The sequence below is a fragment of the Gallinula chloropus genome (genome assembly GCF_964237585.1).
Source record: "Gallinula chloropus genome assembly, chromosome: 3".
Taxonomy (NCBI): Eukaryota; Metazoa; Chordata; class Aves; order Gruiformes; family Rallidae; genus Gallinula; species Gallinula chloropus.
Genome location: NC_140087.1, coordinates 66,913,135 through 66,931,574, shown reverse-complemented (window position 1 = coordinate 66,931,574; position 18,440 = coordinate 66,913,135). Strand labels below are relative to the sequence as shown.

The 18,440-nt window shown below is 46.1% G+C and overlaps 1 protein-coding gene across 1 annotated transcript in view; it reads right to left on the bottom strand.

Annotated features, from left to right (window-relative positions):
- COMMD1 (copper metabolism domain containing 1) overlaps positions 1-18,150 on the bottom strand; it is a gene marked incomplete at its 5' end in the record, with an annotated part of 92,455 nt that extends 74,305 nt beyond the window's left edge. Inside the window, one exon of the mRNA XM_084262039.1 lies at positions 17,962-18,150. Within this exon, the coding sequence (XP_084118165.1) occupies positions 17,962-18,150 (189 nt within the window). The remainder of the gene's footprint in view (positions 1-17,961) is intronic.
- Between the last annotated feature and the right edge of the window lie 290 nt (positions 18,151-18,440).

The following is an 18,440-nucleotide window of genomic DNA, read 5'->3' as shown; positions in this document are numbered from 1 at the left end:
TATATTTGACCATGTAAAAAAATAAAGGGTGCTCATACATACAGCTCGTTAGAACAGAATATAAGCTACACTTGAACCAGAAATAGCAGAAAGTATAAAAGAACAGCACGGCACAGCTGATGCAATAGTCTGGAGACACAAAGCCATGTGTAAATGTCAGACCAGGCGCAAAAATGTCTGTTGCTTGCTTGCCTTTTGCATAGATACTACTTCAATGCGTGTGTATCATCACATGTTTTGTAATCCTTGCATCATGCTTTGTAGAGACTGTGAAGAAGAGAAAGAAAAAACTACCCACCAAGTTGAGTAAGGTATCTTCTGTCAGAGATCAAAAAACCAATTTAACCTTACTTGGAAAAAATCACAGAATTTTACTCCAACTGTATTTGTGTTGCTGCTTCGTATTGTTAGGGGAGAGGTATGAAAAACATGCTTTCAGAAATAAATCAGCATATGCAAAATCAAGTAATATTTTTTTAAACAATTATAAAAAACACTTATTTTAAGTCTAGAAACTGGGCACGTTGGCTGTTAATTCACATTTGCTTAGCACAGCACATTTTATGGCTTCATTTAGTGAGATTCTGTTACAATCTCTTTTTACTTACATGGAATCATAAATAAACAGCATTGTTATGAAGTAAATACAAAAGATACTAAAGAATTAGAGGGGTAAAACCAAACATATTCCCAAAGCCACCATCATCTTTATAAGCGAAACGCTACTGTGATTTTTCCTTTCCCTCCACCTACCCAGTGGAAAAATCCATTACCCTATCTATTATTTGTGATACCTCCTTTTCAGTTCTCACAGCCAGCCTACAAAACAACCAGCCTCCTTCATCAACCAACTGGTCTAAAGACACCATGCAGAGCTATGGCATGAGATCTTTTGTTTGACCGATGCAGCAGGGAAAGGGCGAGGGGAAAGTTGTCTTGGCTCTATACACAGAGATATCATTCCCTTCATCTATATGCCATCCCTCTAAATGTCTGTTGAGTTTATTCAGTCTGCCACTTAGGGCTCCCTCAGTCATAACAGTCTCTCAGGGCAGAAGTGGTGATGTGTGCTATTGGACTGTTCCACGCTAGATCCAGAGCTCACGACTGGTGTATTTGGCATTGTCTATGCTTGCAGTCTGCGGGCTGAAGGTGTTGATTTTGAGGAAGTCATTGGGTGCTGGTTGCTGAGGCCAGTTGTAGTTCCATCATCAGACCATTCATTAATTTGGGTGATTCTTACTGTAATACCATTGATACAACATATAGCAAATGTAGCACTGATAACCTATCCTTGTATGTCATTTGGCAATTAACATCACATGATTTAATTTACTGGCCATTCTCACACAAAATCAGATCCCACTGGGGTACACATTGGACTTCCCATTCTTTCCCTTCATCCATCAAGTGCACTCAGGTACTGGTGCACAGATGGGCCTGCCTTTGCCTAAAGCAGGGATAACCCCAACATACTCTTCATATGCACAATGGGAACTATGTCCTCCTACAGTATGCAGTACTCCCCTAGAGCTAGCTAACCAAGTGGCCTTTGCTAAATGTGCATCCAAACATTTGAAGGTCCCACCACCCACTGCTCTCACTGTCTTTAGTAGCACACTGAATCATTCCATTTTCCCAGAGGCTGCTACATGATCAGGCATGCGGTACACCCACTCAATGCCGTGTTCTCTGGCCCAGGTGTCAATGACATTGTACCAGAAATGAGTACTCATCCTCTGACTCAATTCTTTCTGGAGCGCCACGTCACCATAGGACTTGCTTTTCAAGTCCCAGCATAGAGTTCTGGGCAGTGGCATGGGACACAGGATATGCTTCCGACCATCCGGTGGTTGCTTCCAACATTGTAAGCTCATACTGCTTGCCTTGGGAGGGTTCATGGGAGTCTGATGTAATCTATCTGCCAGGCATTGCCATATTTATACTTCACCGTACTCAATAACACGGAGGCTTTAACCACTTGGCTTGAAGTGTCATGGACTCATCAAGCTATGAAAAATTCACCCTTACATTGCTAGTCTAGATCTACCTGAGCCACTTCAATCCAGCAGCCTTATCCACTTACTGGTTGTTTGGATGTTCCTCAGTGGCCCGACTCCGGTATGTGGGCACCTACACGATATACTTTTAAAACCAGTTTCTCTAGCAGGGCAGCAATATCTTGCCCCAACAGAGCAGCCCAGATGGGTTTGCCTTCTGCACTGCCAACTGTTGTTCCCATTGTGGTACAATGATGGGTAAGGGACCCTCCCTTTGTGCATTCAGCCCAGCACCAGCAGTTGGGGCGCCAGAAGGAGCTGGGTTTCAGTTCCAAGCACTTCTGAAGCTGTTCAAACCCCTTCATATGCTGCCAGTTATCTCCTTTACAGCTGAGGTGTAGTGGGACTCAGACACTCTGTAGCCCCGACTCCAAAACTCCAGGGGTAGCCCCGACTCCAAAACTCCAGGGGTTGACCTTGAGTCTCCCCTGGTGCCTTCTACCAGAGACTCCAGGTAGGGCCATTCTCCCCTCTGGCCCTGTCCAGACTGCTGCAAGGGCCAATTTTCTTCCTAAAAATCTGAACCTCCTGTGCAGGTCCCTTGACCTTCCTTTGGTTTATGGCCAAATAAACCTCCAGAAGAATTTGGAATATTTTCTTCCTTTTCTCAGAAACTTCTGCTGTTGTGCTGTCCCATATGATGATGTCCTCAATACAATGTAGGTGCTCTGAGGCTTTACCCTTTTGCACTACAGTCTGGATCAGTCCATGGCAAATGGGGACGACGACTGTGTTTCCACCCCAGGGCAGTCCATTCAAGGTGTACTGGACACCTCTCCAAGGGAAAGCACTCTGTCACCAACGGGACTGAGAAAAATGCACTAGTAATATCAACTGTGGTGTACCACTTGGGTGACTCTGACTCCATTTCATACTGAAGTTCCAGCAGGTCCAGCAGAGCAGCAGTCATTGCTGATGACTTCATTCAGGCCATGAGTCTGCTGTCAACCTCCACTCTCCACTGGACTTTCACACCAGCCACATGGGACATTTAAAGGGTGAACAGGTTCTGCTGATCACTCCCCAACTCTCCAGTTGATGAATTGGCTTCCACATGGGAATCAGGAAGTCTTGGTTAGCGCGGTATTGCTGCCAGTGCACTGCTGTGGTAGCGACTGGCACCTGTTGTTCTTTGATCCTCAGCAACCCACAACAGAAAGACCCTCCAAGAGACCAGGCAAAGTGGACAACTGTTCAGTTTCTCCCATCTCCGAGGCAGCTATACCAAAAGCCCATCAGTACCCTTTGGGGTCCATGAAATACCCTCTTCCAGAGGTTGTCTGTGCCAAGGATGCATGGAGCCTCTGGGCCAGTCACAATGGGGTGAGTCATTCCCAGCTAGGCTCACCTCAGCCCCCAGTAGAGTCAACTGTTAGGATCCCCCTGTCACTCCAGAAATACAGATGGCTTCTACCCCTTCAAGGCTCAATGGCATTAGGGTACACCATGCACCAGTGTCCACTCAAACCTTATACTATTGTAGATCTGACATGCCAGACTATCAGATCAACACAGTCCCATAAACCCACTTGTCCCTCTCCGCTGGAGGCAGGACTTCTCTAATCCTGCTCATCATATTTGCTTGTCTCTTCTTGCAAAAAGGACTTAGAGGATCCTTCAACAGAGTCGTACAAGTAGGCCTTCCAGTCAATCTGGGGGACTGGAAACTGGAGCAGCATTTTTCCTGGAAGAATCCCTTTGTGTGACTGTTTTACCTTACAACTCAGGTACACATACCCGTAAGGTTGAGATAGGCTTTCCCACTCCACTTCATCACATCCTCTCTGTGGTTGTGCAGGTGCCTCATGGTACGTACCCTCTATAACCTCTCTCTTGAGCACCGGAACACATACATACAAATATGGGCATTAGGACAAATTATAAAGTATAGGATGATTTGGTTCTCCTGTACGATTTGTACTATTAAGTTTATGACTATTAAGTGTATGACTGTTGTCCCACAACTGGGGGTTTGTTCACCTGGTGTACAACATGCCAATAAACACAGAGCAAAGGTATATTCTAGCACCTTGGCACAGATATGGGTGCCTGTGACATCACCCTGAAACTCCAAACCAGTGGTTAGTCATAAACTTATTAACATATCCACATTTCTACTACGTAACTATGACTGGCTAGAAATCCCTTGCTTCCTATGTAAATCAGCACACATGCTCAATCATTCTTTCAAATTGTGATGGAATTAGAGTGGGTGGTCTATGGGTCAGCGGTTATGATCCCACCCACTCTGTTGGAATAACCTTTCCCATAGTTTCCTCCTACTCTGGCAGCCTTCAGCAGTCCTTCAGCCTCCGTTGGTCAGACTAATGATCTTTCAGTTACGCTTCTGCCTTTCTGACGGTCACACATTGTTTGCATCAGCATTACCTAGCACAGGGGCAGGGCTACGCAACGGGCAACGGGAATCTTTAGCAGCAACAGCCTTCGTGTAAATCATGTGCTGCATCAGGATTTGATGTTACATGACAAGTATGTACAATGGAACACAATTATGGAAACCCTATTGTGCTTAAGCTTCAGGTGTTCAGAATGCATAACAAAAATACCCCCCCCAAAAAAAACCCCACCAACACAACAGTTTGGTTTATCCAATAATGAACTCCTAATCCTTCACAATGGAGGCCAACCATGCTCCCATCAGTTTTGGCTTATTTTTATTTTTTAAGTCACTGTGTGAAAGCGTGCATTTATATTGATAAACAAATTTTAAAGGGATATTTTAGGCTCTGCTTTAAAAGAGTCACTTTGCCTTGTTCTAAAGCCAATCTAAAGCCATCTACGGATAGGCTTGGAGTCCCCTCAGGAAGTTGCAGCCAATTCTTCCTGCTCACGGATGATCACAGAGAACCAGACCAGCCATCCACACTACAGCTCAAGTTGCCAGGGGTTCTCACCTGCAACTCCTGCCCCACAGGGCTAAATGACTAAAGCAAAAAAAGACTTTATGCAACAATGGTACCGCCTGGCATTCTGTGCTACTAAAGGGGTCATTTTGAGAAGGGTTAAATTATTTCAGAAATCAACTTTGTGCGAACATGTTGAAGAGTTCAAGGCTCCATCATACTTAAGTCACCAGACTGGAAAAATCTAGACAGTACAAGCCACAAAATGGAGTAATTCTACCCAGACACCATTTTCACCAGTGTAAGTTTTTGGTATTGCAAGCTTTAAAAAAAACAAACAAACAAAAAAAAAAAAAAACCAAACCGAACAACAAAACAACAAACCAAGTAGTTGAATATACTGCATTCAGTTGCTACAAACCAGTACAGCAGAAAAACAACTGTATGTCATACTGAGACTGTAGCTGCTAAGCATTACTGCAACGGAAGGTGCTCAGCTTGTAAAAGCATTGATTTGTAAGTGTTATCCAAATTTCCTTTTCATACACCAGCTGTGAACTTCAGTGGCTCCTGTGAATGCCCTGTGTCTGCATCTTTGATTAGGTGTTGGTTATTCAGAGCATTAACAGATCTTTCTGTTTCTTTCCTTGCTCTGAACTTTCTGTAAAATGAGGATGTACACGTTAGCTGAGGAGCCAGTGCTCACCCCAGTGTAAAAGATCCATCAGTTAGTCTCTTGCCCTAACAACATTAATCTCTGCTTGCAATGAAAAAAAAAAAGCATATTTGAAAAAAGAAGTCTATTACCTGTTCAGCTGTTTGGCAGCCTCACCTGTGACAAGGAATTTTAGAATCAGAATGTTTACTCCATCTCCCACAACAGTACTCTCCCAGAGCAAGCAAGCACTGATCTCCCTTCACACCAGTTGTAACATACAATTTTAAAAGCATCATATACTAAAGAATGCCTTTTCAGTATACTGCCTCTCTCTTTAGTCCTTCTTTATGTATCACATTAAAAAAAGGCTGCAATCAAAGAGGAAAGACAACTCACACAAGTCCAGAAAAATCTCGTGCTGATGATGGTACCTAAGGAATTTCACTGCTGCCTGCTGCATTTCCCCCACCCTTTGGGGAACAGGGAATGGAGCATTAGTAGTACTGAAATAAAAGGCATGAAACTACATGTGAAGCCTAAGGGACTCTTTTTCCCCTTTTCAAATACACTCTATACAGTATGCACTTGATGAATACTAATTAAGTACAGTAGAAGCATTTAATTTGTAGTAATGAACTTCAAAGGCAAGATCTGACTCCAGAGTCTTCAACCAGAGGATACTCTTGTTAAGGTCAAGAGAAACACTGCAGGGATCAGATTGAACTAATGAATTTCAGCATAATCAGCAACACTTGCCTTTCCATGCATGCATACATACACACAACATAGGCTAATCACACGCACATATACAAGTGATTTATGCTAATCATACCTGTGTGGTTTTGGTTTGGGGGTTATTTTTATTTTTTAGAGATAAAGAGCACATCCAAAACTCCTAGTGTTACTAAGGATGGAAATGCTACTGGCAGAAGTCCTACAAATGCAACAAGTTGAACCACACACTTGGATGGGAAAAGGGCAACCAACAAGACATAATCACATCACAACCGCGAAGGAATCCAGCTTTCCCAGCAGTACTCAGTTCTGGAAGTCCATTAACAGACAATTAGCACATTTTTCACTAGAGCCTTTTAAAACTAAGATATAATGCAGAGTCATTACAAACATGAAGAGCTGGTACTGACCCGTCTGCTCCAGACATAACAGGTAGGGCAGCCCCCACCTCAGCAACTGGGACAAAGCAACTAGCTCTGTAATTGCAGAAACGTAAACAGTGCTGTAATTGAGTAAAAAGAGAGACTGACTTGCTCCTTGTCTGTGCAATAGCGCTTACCAAACCTATTATGCATCAATGACGCAAGGTTGACTTCTTTTAATTTACCGCTTTTCGTAGATAAGAACATGAAAAAAGTAATGACACAGAAGATAGAGCAAACCACTAAACATGAGGTAAGCCATTTTCCTTGAAGTGGCAAAGTTACAGCACATTGGCATTTTACAATCTCAAATTAAATCTTGGATTGGCCTCATTAGACAATGACCTCTCACCTCTGCCTCATGCTTGCCATATAGAAAATACCGCCTGTGAATTGAACTACGCTGTAATAGAGGGAGCTCTCCTGCTTCTGCCTGGCTTCAGGTGCTGTGCTCATACTCACTCAGGAGCAGGAGATTTGTAACACAGGGGTGTGGATGGGAATCCTTGCTTACACCCTGTTGTTTAAATGACAGCCGAATTGACACGGATCTGCCCACAGTGCAGGACACCATCATGTCCACACCCCACAGCAACCCGCAAAAAAACTGCCTTCTAAACTTCAATAATTAAAATAGCAATGAAAACTGTATTGCAAACACAAAAGGCTTTGACTTAACACAAACACCGAGTTTTGCAACTGTAGAAATTACAAAAGAATAAGTATTTTTAAAAAAATCCAGAATAATGCAGGTATGTTGTTCTTTGCAGATGACACGTTGTGGCCATTTGGCCCTGGCAGGAGGCCAGATGCCCACCAAAGTTGGTCTATCACTCCCCTCTTCAGCTGGACAGGAGAAAATATATATTGAGAGGCTTAGGATTTGAGATAAAGACAGGGAGAGATCAGTCTGCAATTGGTGTCATGGGCAAAACAGACTGAACACAGAATAAAGGAAAGAAAACTCTAATTTATTATGCTACCCTGCACACACAGTGACACCAGAGTCAGATAATGAGAAGGGCAACCAGATCTTAAAGCACCTTCCCCCACCCCTCCCTTCTTAGCAGACTCCACTTTAGTCATAATCTCGCTCTCTTCTTCCCCTCCCATCGTGGTGCAGGGAATGGGGGTTTTGGTCAGTTCTTCATGACTTCCTAGCGGGGAAGGGGGAGGAAGGAGGCATTTCTTCCAGCACTGAGTCCTTTCCCATGGGGCTTCAGCTCTTCACCAGCTGCCCCAGCGTGGGTCACTGCTATGGCAGGCAGTCCTAAACCACAGAATGTCTCTCAGTCTCTCAGGCACAGACTGCTCCAGCCTGGTACTCCATGGGGTCACAAGCACCCCCCCAACAAACCTGCTTTGGCATGGATCTCTCCCTCTCTCATATCTGTCTCTCTCTCCACAGGCTGCAAGAGCTGGCAGGGGCTTGCTCCAATGCAGGTCATAGCATCTGCTGTTTGTCTCCACCTGCTCCAGTGTGGGGCCTCTCCACAGGCTGCAGGTGGGGTCTCGGCCTTTTCCATGGGCTGTGGGGGGGACACCCGCTCCACCATGGGTTTCTCCATGGGCTGCAGGGGCATCTTTCTCTCTGGCATCTGGGGTGCCTCCTCCCCAGCCCTCCCTGTCCTTGGTGTCTGCACAGTTTCTTGCATATTCTCATTCCTTTCTCTGGTGGCATAATATAGCTGCTTGTGGGTTTTTCTCTCCTAAATATGATTCCCAGAGGCGTTGTGACCAAGCTGATGGGCTTGGCCTCAGTCAGCAATGACTCCGGCCTTGAGTTGGCTGGTGTTTACTCTGAGGCCTGCAGAGAGCTTCTTGCAGAAGCCACCCACACAGCCCCCCTTCTCCGCCAGAACCCAGCCACACAAAACTACAACATGCAAACAAGCAATAAATTCTTCTCAGCAGCAAAGCACTGATCTTTCAACTCCTGCCTACATTCCTCAACCATGTAACATCCTTCAGCCAACCTCCCTCTCCAATTTACTCCTCTGAAGAACCTTCCCCCTGTGCTTTATGTTATTTCTACAAGTACCGGCTGCGCCAGCCCCTATCTAAACTGACCCCACAGCCCTGCCCCCCAGAATCTAAAACAACAACTCATACTGGGAGCACTAATAAGAATACTTTGGGGCAGTGCCCACAAACATATTCATCACCATAATACAGCAGATGCTACTTTAGTCTTCTATCCTCCCCTAAGCCAATGCTGAAACAGGGTAAAAAATTCAAAGCAGCAGGAACTGCAGGCTTACAGACTGAGAGAACGTACGCTGAAACACCGGACAAGTAGAGGTGGCAATCCAGCTGTGTCCCAACTAGCGAACTATATGACAGTGCTGGGGTTTTCTTTCTAAATTTACAAAGAACAAAACCCCCAAAAAAAGCAAGGGAAAAAGGAGTAGGATTGTTATTTAGGTGTTCCAAGCAAACATCAAATGAGATGATAATTTTCTCATGAATGTCCAGTTATAACACTGTAGACACACCATCCTCCCTCACATTCTGTGCAAAGTTATTGTTAGTATATTTCTGCCTAGTGCAATAATGCACACAATTGCTCACAAGCAAAGTCATTTGCTGGAGCCAAGGGTAGAACACAATGCAGGACACACATTTTGGTAGGAGGCACCTTGCATGGACACGGTACTTGTTGATATCGCTCTACAAGTAACTTTTCTTTGACCTGAATTGAGAAGAATGAGATTTCTTACAGAGTTATCCTTTTAGTTAGATAATGCAGGCACACAATTGCAATTCTAGCTGGCAGAAAGCAAATAGTCTCTCCTATTAACTCTTCTGAAAAACTATTTCATCTCCATCTTTGGACTTGGGCTGTACTGTCTCTCAACCTTGCAGAAGCTTGAGCTGCTGACTCAGCCCGTGCACTGGAGGAATCTGAGGAGAGGGAAGATTGATAACTCTCTTCCCTTGTTAGAAAAATTAGAAAATGCAAGAAATAATTTCATTCCCACCAGTAGCTGTCAGCAGAAATCTTCCACAACTTTTTCTGCTCTGACTTGGCAGGGGGGTTGAACCCAATGATCTCTGGAGTTCCCTTCCAACCCCTATGATTCTGTGATTCTGTGACTTCTCGCCTAAGGGCCGGCACCTTCTACGAATCATAGAATGGCATGGGTTGGAAGGGACCCCAAGGACCACAGAGCTCCAACCCCCCTGCCACAGGCAGAGACACCAACCTCAGGCCTGGAACTATACAAGGTTGCCCAGGGCCCCATCCAACCTGGCCTTGAACACTTCCAGGGACGGGGCATCCACTACTACTCTGGGCAGCCTGTTCCAGCACCTCATCACTTTTTCTGTAAAAAACTTCCCCCTAGTATATAATCTAAACCTTCCTTCCTATAGTTTTAATCCATTCCCTCTTGTCCTGCCATTGTCTATCCTTTTAAAAAGTTGAACCCCCTCCTGCTTATAAGCTCCTTTCAGGTACTGGAAGGCTGCAATGAGGTCCCCCTGCAGCCTTCTCTTCTCCAGGCTGAACAAGCCCAGCTCCCTCTGCCTCTCTTCGTAGGGGAGGTGCTCCAGCCCTCTCATCATCTTTGTGGCTCCTCTGAACCCTCTCCAACAGTTCTACATCTTTCTTGTATTGGGGGCCCCAGCTGTGGACACAGGACTCCAGACTGGGGCCTCACGAGGGCAGAGTAGAGAGGGACAGTCACCTCCCTGTCCCTGCTGGCCACCCCTCTTCCGATGGAGCCCAGGATACCATTGGCCTTCTGAGCTGCAAGAGCACACTGCTGGCTCATGTTAAGTTTCTCATCCACCAGAATCCCCAAGTCCTTCTCAGCAGGGCTACTCTCAAGAAGCTCTTCTCCCAGTCTGTATCTGTGTCTGGGATTCTTCCGGCCCAAGTGCAACACCTTACACTTGGCAGTGTTGAACCTCATTAGGTTCCCCCAGGCCCATCTTTCCAGCCTGTCAGGATCCCTCTGGATGGCTTCCTTTCCTTCTGCTGTGTCAGCCACACCACTCAGCTTGGTGTCATCCGTAAACTTGCTGAGGGTGCACTCAATTCCATCATCAATGTCATTGATGAAGATGTTAAAGAGCACCAGTCCCAAGACAGACCCCTGGGAGACCCCGCTTGTCACCAGCCTCCACCTGGACACAGACCCATTGACCACCACCCTTTGGCTACAGTAGTCTCTTCCACCTCAAGCAGGGTCAGTAGTACTTTGGGACCTCCTCTCTAGGTAACAGCAGTAAGTTCATGGGGAACAGACTGCAGTCCCTAGAGGAAGAGTGACAGTTTTTGGGGACAGCACACAATACAGCACCCATGGTTTGCTGATGCTCCTCTGGAGCATTTTACACACCAATCAGTTTTATCCAGTAGTGGCACTGAGTTTTCCTCCCTTTAGATCAGATTTTGATCCAGAGACATTCCTCATTCAACAGACTTTCTCTGAAAGCATGGAGAACAGTAATCACTAGAAATAGATGGCATTTCACAATACAGAAATAGGTTCAAGATGGGATGCACATACGCCGCAGAGACAAGTAACAACAGAAACACCAGCCTCCTGGCTGAATGGCAGGAAAATGAAATGTGACAGACAGTAGAAAATCTGGTGCAAATATCAACATGATTTTTAACGAAAATAATTGATGGGAGAGGGCTAGTGAATGTTATAAAGCATCTACATAGAGCCTGGGTGGTTCTTAGATGTTGGATATCAAGCTCTTGGTCCTCACATATTACTGACGTAGGTTCTGATTAATATTTTATCAATAACACTGCAGTAGATTTATTACAGATGGTGAAACTCTCAGTATTTGTGAAAATAAATACTTATAAATCAAATGTAATAAAATATTTAGACTGCTCATGCTTAAGTTTTTGTTGTCATTTAGCCAAGGTACAGTTTGTTCTGCAGCAGAAAGGGGAACCAGCATGCTCTAACACTGCTGCAAAGGATCCCATTTAATAAACCCAATAACCTACTGCCACCAAAAGGGAAACAGTGGAAGTACTCTGGATGTAAAGTAACTTTTTATGACCAGTGGAATTAACACAGTAAATTAAACTTATGTAAGGAGACAAAATTAGTGTTTTAATCAAGATGAAGTCCTCAAAACCAAAACAATTAAAAAAAAGTTGGGGGTGAGAATTTGCAAAAGTAAATCTTGATGTTTTGCAGCTTTATGGGTGGGAAGACTGGAAAGCATGAAGGCAGAGGGTAAAAAATAATTGACAAAAGAACACTGAACGGGTACAGTACTCTAGGGCCAGCCTTCCTACAGCTTTGTTCTACCTTCAAGGGTATTCCACACAATAAAAGAAAGGAGATTTTAAAGAAATATAAACGAAATAAAGCAACATGACTTCTTAACAAAATAAATCTGGCATTTTAGGTTAGATGACTCAACCACGTTCAGGGGATCCATGGGCAGGAAAGGAAACAGCTGTAAGAGGTAGATCATAAGGACATCCTCAATAAACACCAAAACCAGGACTACTCTATACAGAAACCAGGGAAACATTTACTACTGCAGTAAATATGATAAAGCTTTGTAGCTCTTATTCAGCTCCACGCTTGCCACAGGTGCTACGCTTTGCACAGAATCACAGAATCACATGATTATCAAGGTTGGAAAAGACCTAAAAGATCATCCAGTCCAACCATTCACCTATTACTACTAGCTCCCACTAAACCATGTCCCTCAATACAACATCCAATCTTTCCTTGAACACCCCCAGGGTTGGTGACTCCACCACCTCCCTGGGCAGTGCATTCCTGTGCCTGACTACCCTTTCAGAGAAGTAGTGCTTCCTAATGTACAGGTACAACACAGGAGGGTACAATAACGTCCTTCAACTTATCTATACTTGGCTCTAACACACACAAGTGACAGACGGTCCTACATAGAAGACATGAAGCACTACAACAATTGAGTCACAAGAGCAATTAATCTCTCTCCACTCCTAACCATCGATAATATGGATGGCATTAAAAAAAAAATCCTCAAGAGACAGGAATGAGGATGAGTTCAACTCATCCAACCTAGGTGCTAACACTTCCTATAAAGTCAGCAGAAGGCAGTACAAGCCACCTAAGCTTATCCACACCGACCAAACAAAAGAACCTGGGCTTCTAAATGAAGTATTTTAAAACTAGTGGTACAGCCACCTCCTGAAGATTTGGTGCAATTATCATCCACAGAGGCAGAAAAGTTACCTGAAGACAGAGAAGTCTTCTGAACTTCAGATGCTGCACATCACCACACACAATGGAAGCAGCTGAATAAACAAGTACTGTGACCTGCTGCTGCATTCTGGTGTCTGATACCCTTCCTCCACCACCCAGAAGAGGAAGGAAAAAAATAAAACAACAAAAAGATAGCACAAAGGTTGCTGTTAACCTTTTTCATAATGAATTAAAGATCAAGACTGTAATAAATCTGCTCAGAAATTCACAGGACAAGTGGCAAAGAAAGGACAACACTTATCTCCAAGTGAAGCTTGGTTCTTCAGGTGTGTTGTGAGTTTGCATGGCAAGGTTTTGGAGATGGGGGGGAGGGCTGGGGCTGCATGGGTGGCTTCTACAAGGAGCTGCTAGAAGCTTTCCCCAAGTCTGACAGAGCAGCCACTTTTTGCCTCCAGAGAGAGGAGTGAGAAGATGTAAGAAACTTTGCAGACATCAAGGTCAGTAAAGAAGGAGGGGGAGGAGGTGCTCCAGGCACCAGAGCAGACATTCTCTGGCAGCCCATGGAGAAGACCATGGCAGAGCAAGTTGTCCGCCTGTGGCCCATGGAGGTCCGTGGTGGAGCAGCTGGAGACACATGAAGGATGTTGTGACCCAGTGGCAGGACCTGCAGCCCATGGAGAGAGGAGCCCACACGGGAGCAGGTTTGCTGGCAGGACTTGTGACCACATGGGGGACCAGGCTGGAGCAGTCTGGGCCTGAAAGTCTGCACCCATGGAAACCATATTGGGGCAGTTTCTGAAGAGCTGAAGCCCTGTAGGAAGAACTCATGTTGGAGCAGTTCATGGAGAGCTGTCTCCTCTGGGTAGGACCCCACGATGGAGCAGCGGAAGAGCATGAGGAGTTCTCCCCCTGACAAGGAAGGAACAACAGAGACAACTTGTGATGAATTCCTGTTCCCTGTCTCCCCCTGTGCTGCCTGTGGGGCCAAGGAGGGAGAGAAATCAGGAATTAAGTTGATCCCAGAAAGAAGGGAGGGGTGGGGAGAGGTGAGGTGTTTTAAAATTTGGTTTAATTTCTCACTACCCTACTCTGTTTTCATTAAGTAATAAATTAGGTGCATTTTATTCCATCTTGAATCTGTTATACCTATGATGTTAATTGTGGAATGATCTCTCCCTGCCCTTAACTCAACTCCTAAGCTTCTTGTTGTATCTTCTCTCCCCTGTCCAGCTGAGGAAGGGAGTGACAGAGCAGCTTTAGGGCGTGTCTGGGCCTCAACCCACCACAAGGTTCTGGGGAAGACACCTGCACCCAAGCTGTGTCCAAAGAGTAAGATGCTATAAGCAGAGGAACACTTTTGAATTTTCTTGCTATCATCAAACACAATAAAACAACCCCCCTCCCACATTTAAATTCACAAAGACACTAACAGCATCCCAGGCAACACTGAAGTACAAGCACAAGTGTTTTGCTGTTCCCAGCTGCTGAACGATTTAGCTAAGCATCTGGTAGAACCAAGACAACTTTCCCCTCACCCTTTCCCTGCCACATCAGTCAAACAAAAAAGCTCATGCCATAGCTCTGTGTGGTGGCTTTAGACCAGTTGGTTGAGGCAAGAGGCAGAAATTCGTAGGCTGGCTATGGGAACTGAAAAGGAGATATCACAAATAATAGCTAAGGCAATGGATTTTTTCCACTGGGTGGTAGGTGGAGGGAAAGTAAGTTTAAGCCTCCCTAAATTCCAAAGTACAATTTTAATAACAACCTTCCTTCCAGTGCTGCTGTCCCTCCTGCCCTCCTAGCCCACTGGGAGGTGCGAAAGAGAGCGGGCCCTCAAAATGACCAGAAAGCCAAGGTGTTTGTTAGGATTGCTCTAGAACAGAGATACTGAAAGCATCCACAGGACTCAGGTCACCTTCAAGTCAACCGCTAGAAATAAGCGCCCCAAAATTCATGCACACTTGACATGGGAGTTGTGTCTGTACAAAGAAGCTTGTGTACTGCTTAGCTAAAAACACCAACTTCAATGTGTGCTGAGCTGTATAAGCTTTGATTATTTCCTAGGAATTTCATCCATGGGGAGACGAGAACAGTGGTGGCCACGAATACCATGACACACATCTGGTAGCAGCGAGATGCTAATGTACATTGGAAAGTGTGACCTCAAGGCCACAGCTGTTACCAGTTCTTGTTCTTAAAGCAGCACGTGGGGAACAGGATACCCTCTCCCCAAGATCCTGCCATCCTCCTAAGCTGTATGCCTATCTGTAGAACAACACAGAAATATTGAACAATTTTAACCATCTCTGCTTTTTGGGGCAGGAATTAAGTCCAGAACATGACATCTCAATAGTACTATAGTTAAAAGCTGACTATGAGAGGGAAAGAAAGAAAAGCATAACCAGAATCTCTGAAGTCCTGCAAAAAACAATCTTTATGATTCAGCTTCCATTCCAGGCTTTTCAGGGTATCATATGAACCCTTCATAAGGGCAGAAAGTGAGATTCAGCATCCTCATCAAATTTGCCCACCTAAGTTTCTCCATCAGTTTCCTTCAGATGCAGCGCTGTCTCTTCTTGTGGCCTCAAACACACCACATTGGCTGAGCAGCTATCAAAATTCAGTGACAGCTAGAAAGCTACCTGCTTCTGCAAACAGAAAAACAAAGCCTATATAGGGTTTGGAGAGTACTGATAGGAAGCTAAAATTTATCTAAAGTTACTATACTGCAGTACTGTATTGAAATAACTAGAAAAATGCTACTTGTGTTATCTGCCACATCTTTCAGGGCCAAGTCAGAAGGCACCTCAAAAAAAGAGAACTAAGAAAAACAGGTGAGAAAAAAAAATATCATTTGGTCTGAAAAATTACTGTCAGAAAAGAATTGGTACCATGATAAGATTTAGAGAGGAAACTTATTTTAAAAATAAAACTGAAAAGCAACTCAAGAATGAAGCAGGAATCTAAAGCAGTATGTTGAAATACAGTCAGGGCAGGCAGCCGTCTCGCTTCCCCAGCAATACTGTCAGGCACAAGTCAAAACATCTTGACTTTTAGCCACAGACTCAGCCACTGACCCTCACCAGGCTTTAATACCTGCACTCTGGTAACACAGGTCCCCGTCACAGCATGGGACGGAGCAGAGAAGAGGCGGTGTGTCCAGTTCTAGCACACTCCACTTGCCCACTACATCAACAGCCAGTGATGTCCGTTTACTTCAGCAGGCCAGTCAAAACAGCTGGCTGCTGAGAAAAGAGCACTTCTCGCCCCCCTGCACTCATGGCTACGTAGTGCCAAACTGTCTCCTTTAGTCACCACTGATGCTCATCAGATCTTTGTCACAAGATGATTTAAAACTCAGAAACTTCACAGCAATTCTCTTTCTTCTTCCCTTTGAGCTACTCAGTAAGAAAACTGCTAGCTCAAAGAGCCGTCCAGGAAGTACTGTAACTGTCAAGTACAAAGTGGCAGTAGATGGGGTGAAAGGGGCAATAGACTCCTCCTCATTTGGGCAACAAGATCCCGACTGGCATATTGCATCTCACAGAACAGGGGGCAGATCTGCCCACCAAGCAGGTTGCCTTCAGGCATGGAGAAGTACCAAAGCACTACCAAACTGAAGCCGTACATTTCGCAAGTGCAGGTCCTTACAGAGGGCGGTTGCTGCACGGGTACAGGGACAGCGTAATTCTGAAAGACTAAGCTTTGTTTCCTACTGAATCCAGTGACACTGAGTTTAATGATTTGATCATTTAAAGCAGCAGTTAACCATTCATCTGCTGGGCTAAGATGCATGTTTGCAGTAATTTACTAACTCCCCAATACAGGGGCAGGGAGGGGGGGGGAGAAAAGGACATTTCACAGAAATTTTTCTTTATAAGAGAACATACACTCTCACTTTCATCCTTCTCACAAATAAGAATACAAATAGAACCAAGCAAAGCCAATTCCTTTCAAAATGCCTGCCTTTCCGCGCCCCACCCCCCCCCCCCCCCCCCCCCCCGCCATCACTCAGACTAAAACACAGTAATCCCAGGGACTCTTTAGAGGACAGTAACATAAAAGGTGGTGTTTTGGAGAGGAGATTGATGACCTTTAGCAATACAAATAGCACACAGTAAAAGTAACGCACAGCATTAGGGAAAGCATAGTGAGCAAACATGCTGCAGCTTTGCCTGTATGCAAAAAAGGACATTTCAGAAAGGAAAAACCAACATAAAAAATCTCACTGCTAAATACCAGGGTCTGGGCATGAAAAATTATCCAGCCAAAACTACGCTACTGCATTCAGTTAAGCTTTTCCCTCATGTGAACATACGAAAAAACTACCAAGTTTGGAAGCCTTGCCGAAGGACTGTGGATGCAGTCACCAGGTGGTAGCAGTCTACCCAGCATTTTGCACCTGGGGGTGCCCCCCATCCCCAATGCTGCTCAAAACAACTGGGTTCTTAGCTCTCTCTGTAGAGAGCAAAAAATAAACCCACTCCAGAGAAAAATACCTTTTTCTTCTTAAGACAGCTTACTTCATAACTGGTGATGCTTCTCCCTAAAGAGTTACCTTGTAAGAAACACCTCTTCTGAGCCGCAGTCCTTCTCAGAGAGCTCTCCAGTAGCGGGACTTCGCAGCCCCAGACCCGGCTTTCGCCCGTCACGCCGCACTGGCCGTCCGGGCTCCCACTCCCGAGAAGCGTGAGGAGCCCGACCTCGCCCGGGCCTCGGCTCTGCCCCAAGTCGCGTTTAACCGCGGGATGCGGGGTGAAACCGACGTCCTGGCGGGCTGTGCTAGGGGCTGCGCTCGGGGCCTGGTCCCGGCGCCCGCCCAGTCCCGGAGCAGCCCGGTACAGCTCATCCCCGCGCTCAGGGCGCCCAGCTTCGTGCCCTGCAGCATCCCCCCCACAGCAGCCCCCAACTTTCGCGGAGGGAAGGGAACAGGGTAGGGGCGACACGATACAGGCAGCACACCCGGAGGCAGCGAGAGCCATCCCGAGGCTTTACGCCTGAGGGCGGGCACCCCGCGCCCCTTCCCCACGCCCCAGGCGGTACCTGCAGGAGGCCGCCCATCTTGGCGCGCAGGGCGCGGAACTCCTCCGGCGCCGCCTCAGGGTAGAGCTGCCCGCGCAGCAGCTCCTCCGTGATGTCCGCGTTGCCGTAGTAGGCGGCCTGAGCGATGCCTCCGAGCAGCGCGCTCAAAGGCTGGCAGCTCTCGGCGTGCGGCGGCTCCGCTGCCGCCATGGTGAAGAGGGCGGAACCACCGCCTGCCCGTCCCCCCCACGGTTGGCAGTACGGCAGCCGCGCAGGGACACGCTGCGCCCGGACGGGGGCCCACGCGTGCACTGAGCTTTGTTCCGCGGGTGAGATGCACCATGCTCTTCACAGAACCACTAGGTTGGAAAAGACCTGTCAGATCATCGAGTCCAACCGTACCCGTCCTCTACTAACCCGTATCCCCGAGTACCTCATCTGTCCCTCTTTTAAATACACCCAGGGTCGGTGATGCAACCCCCTCCCTGGGCAGCCTGTGC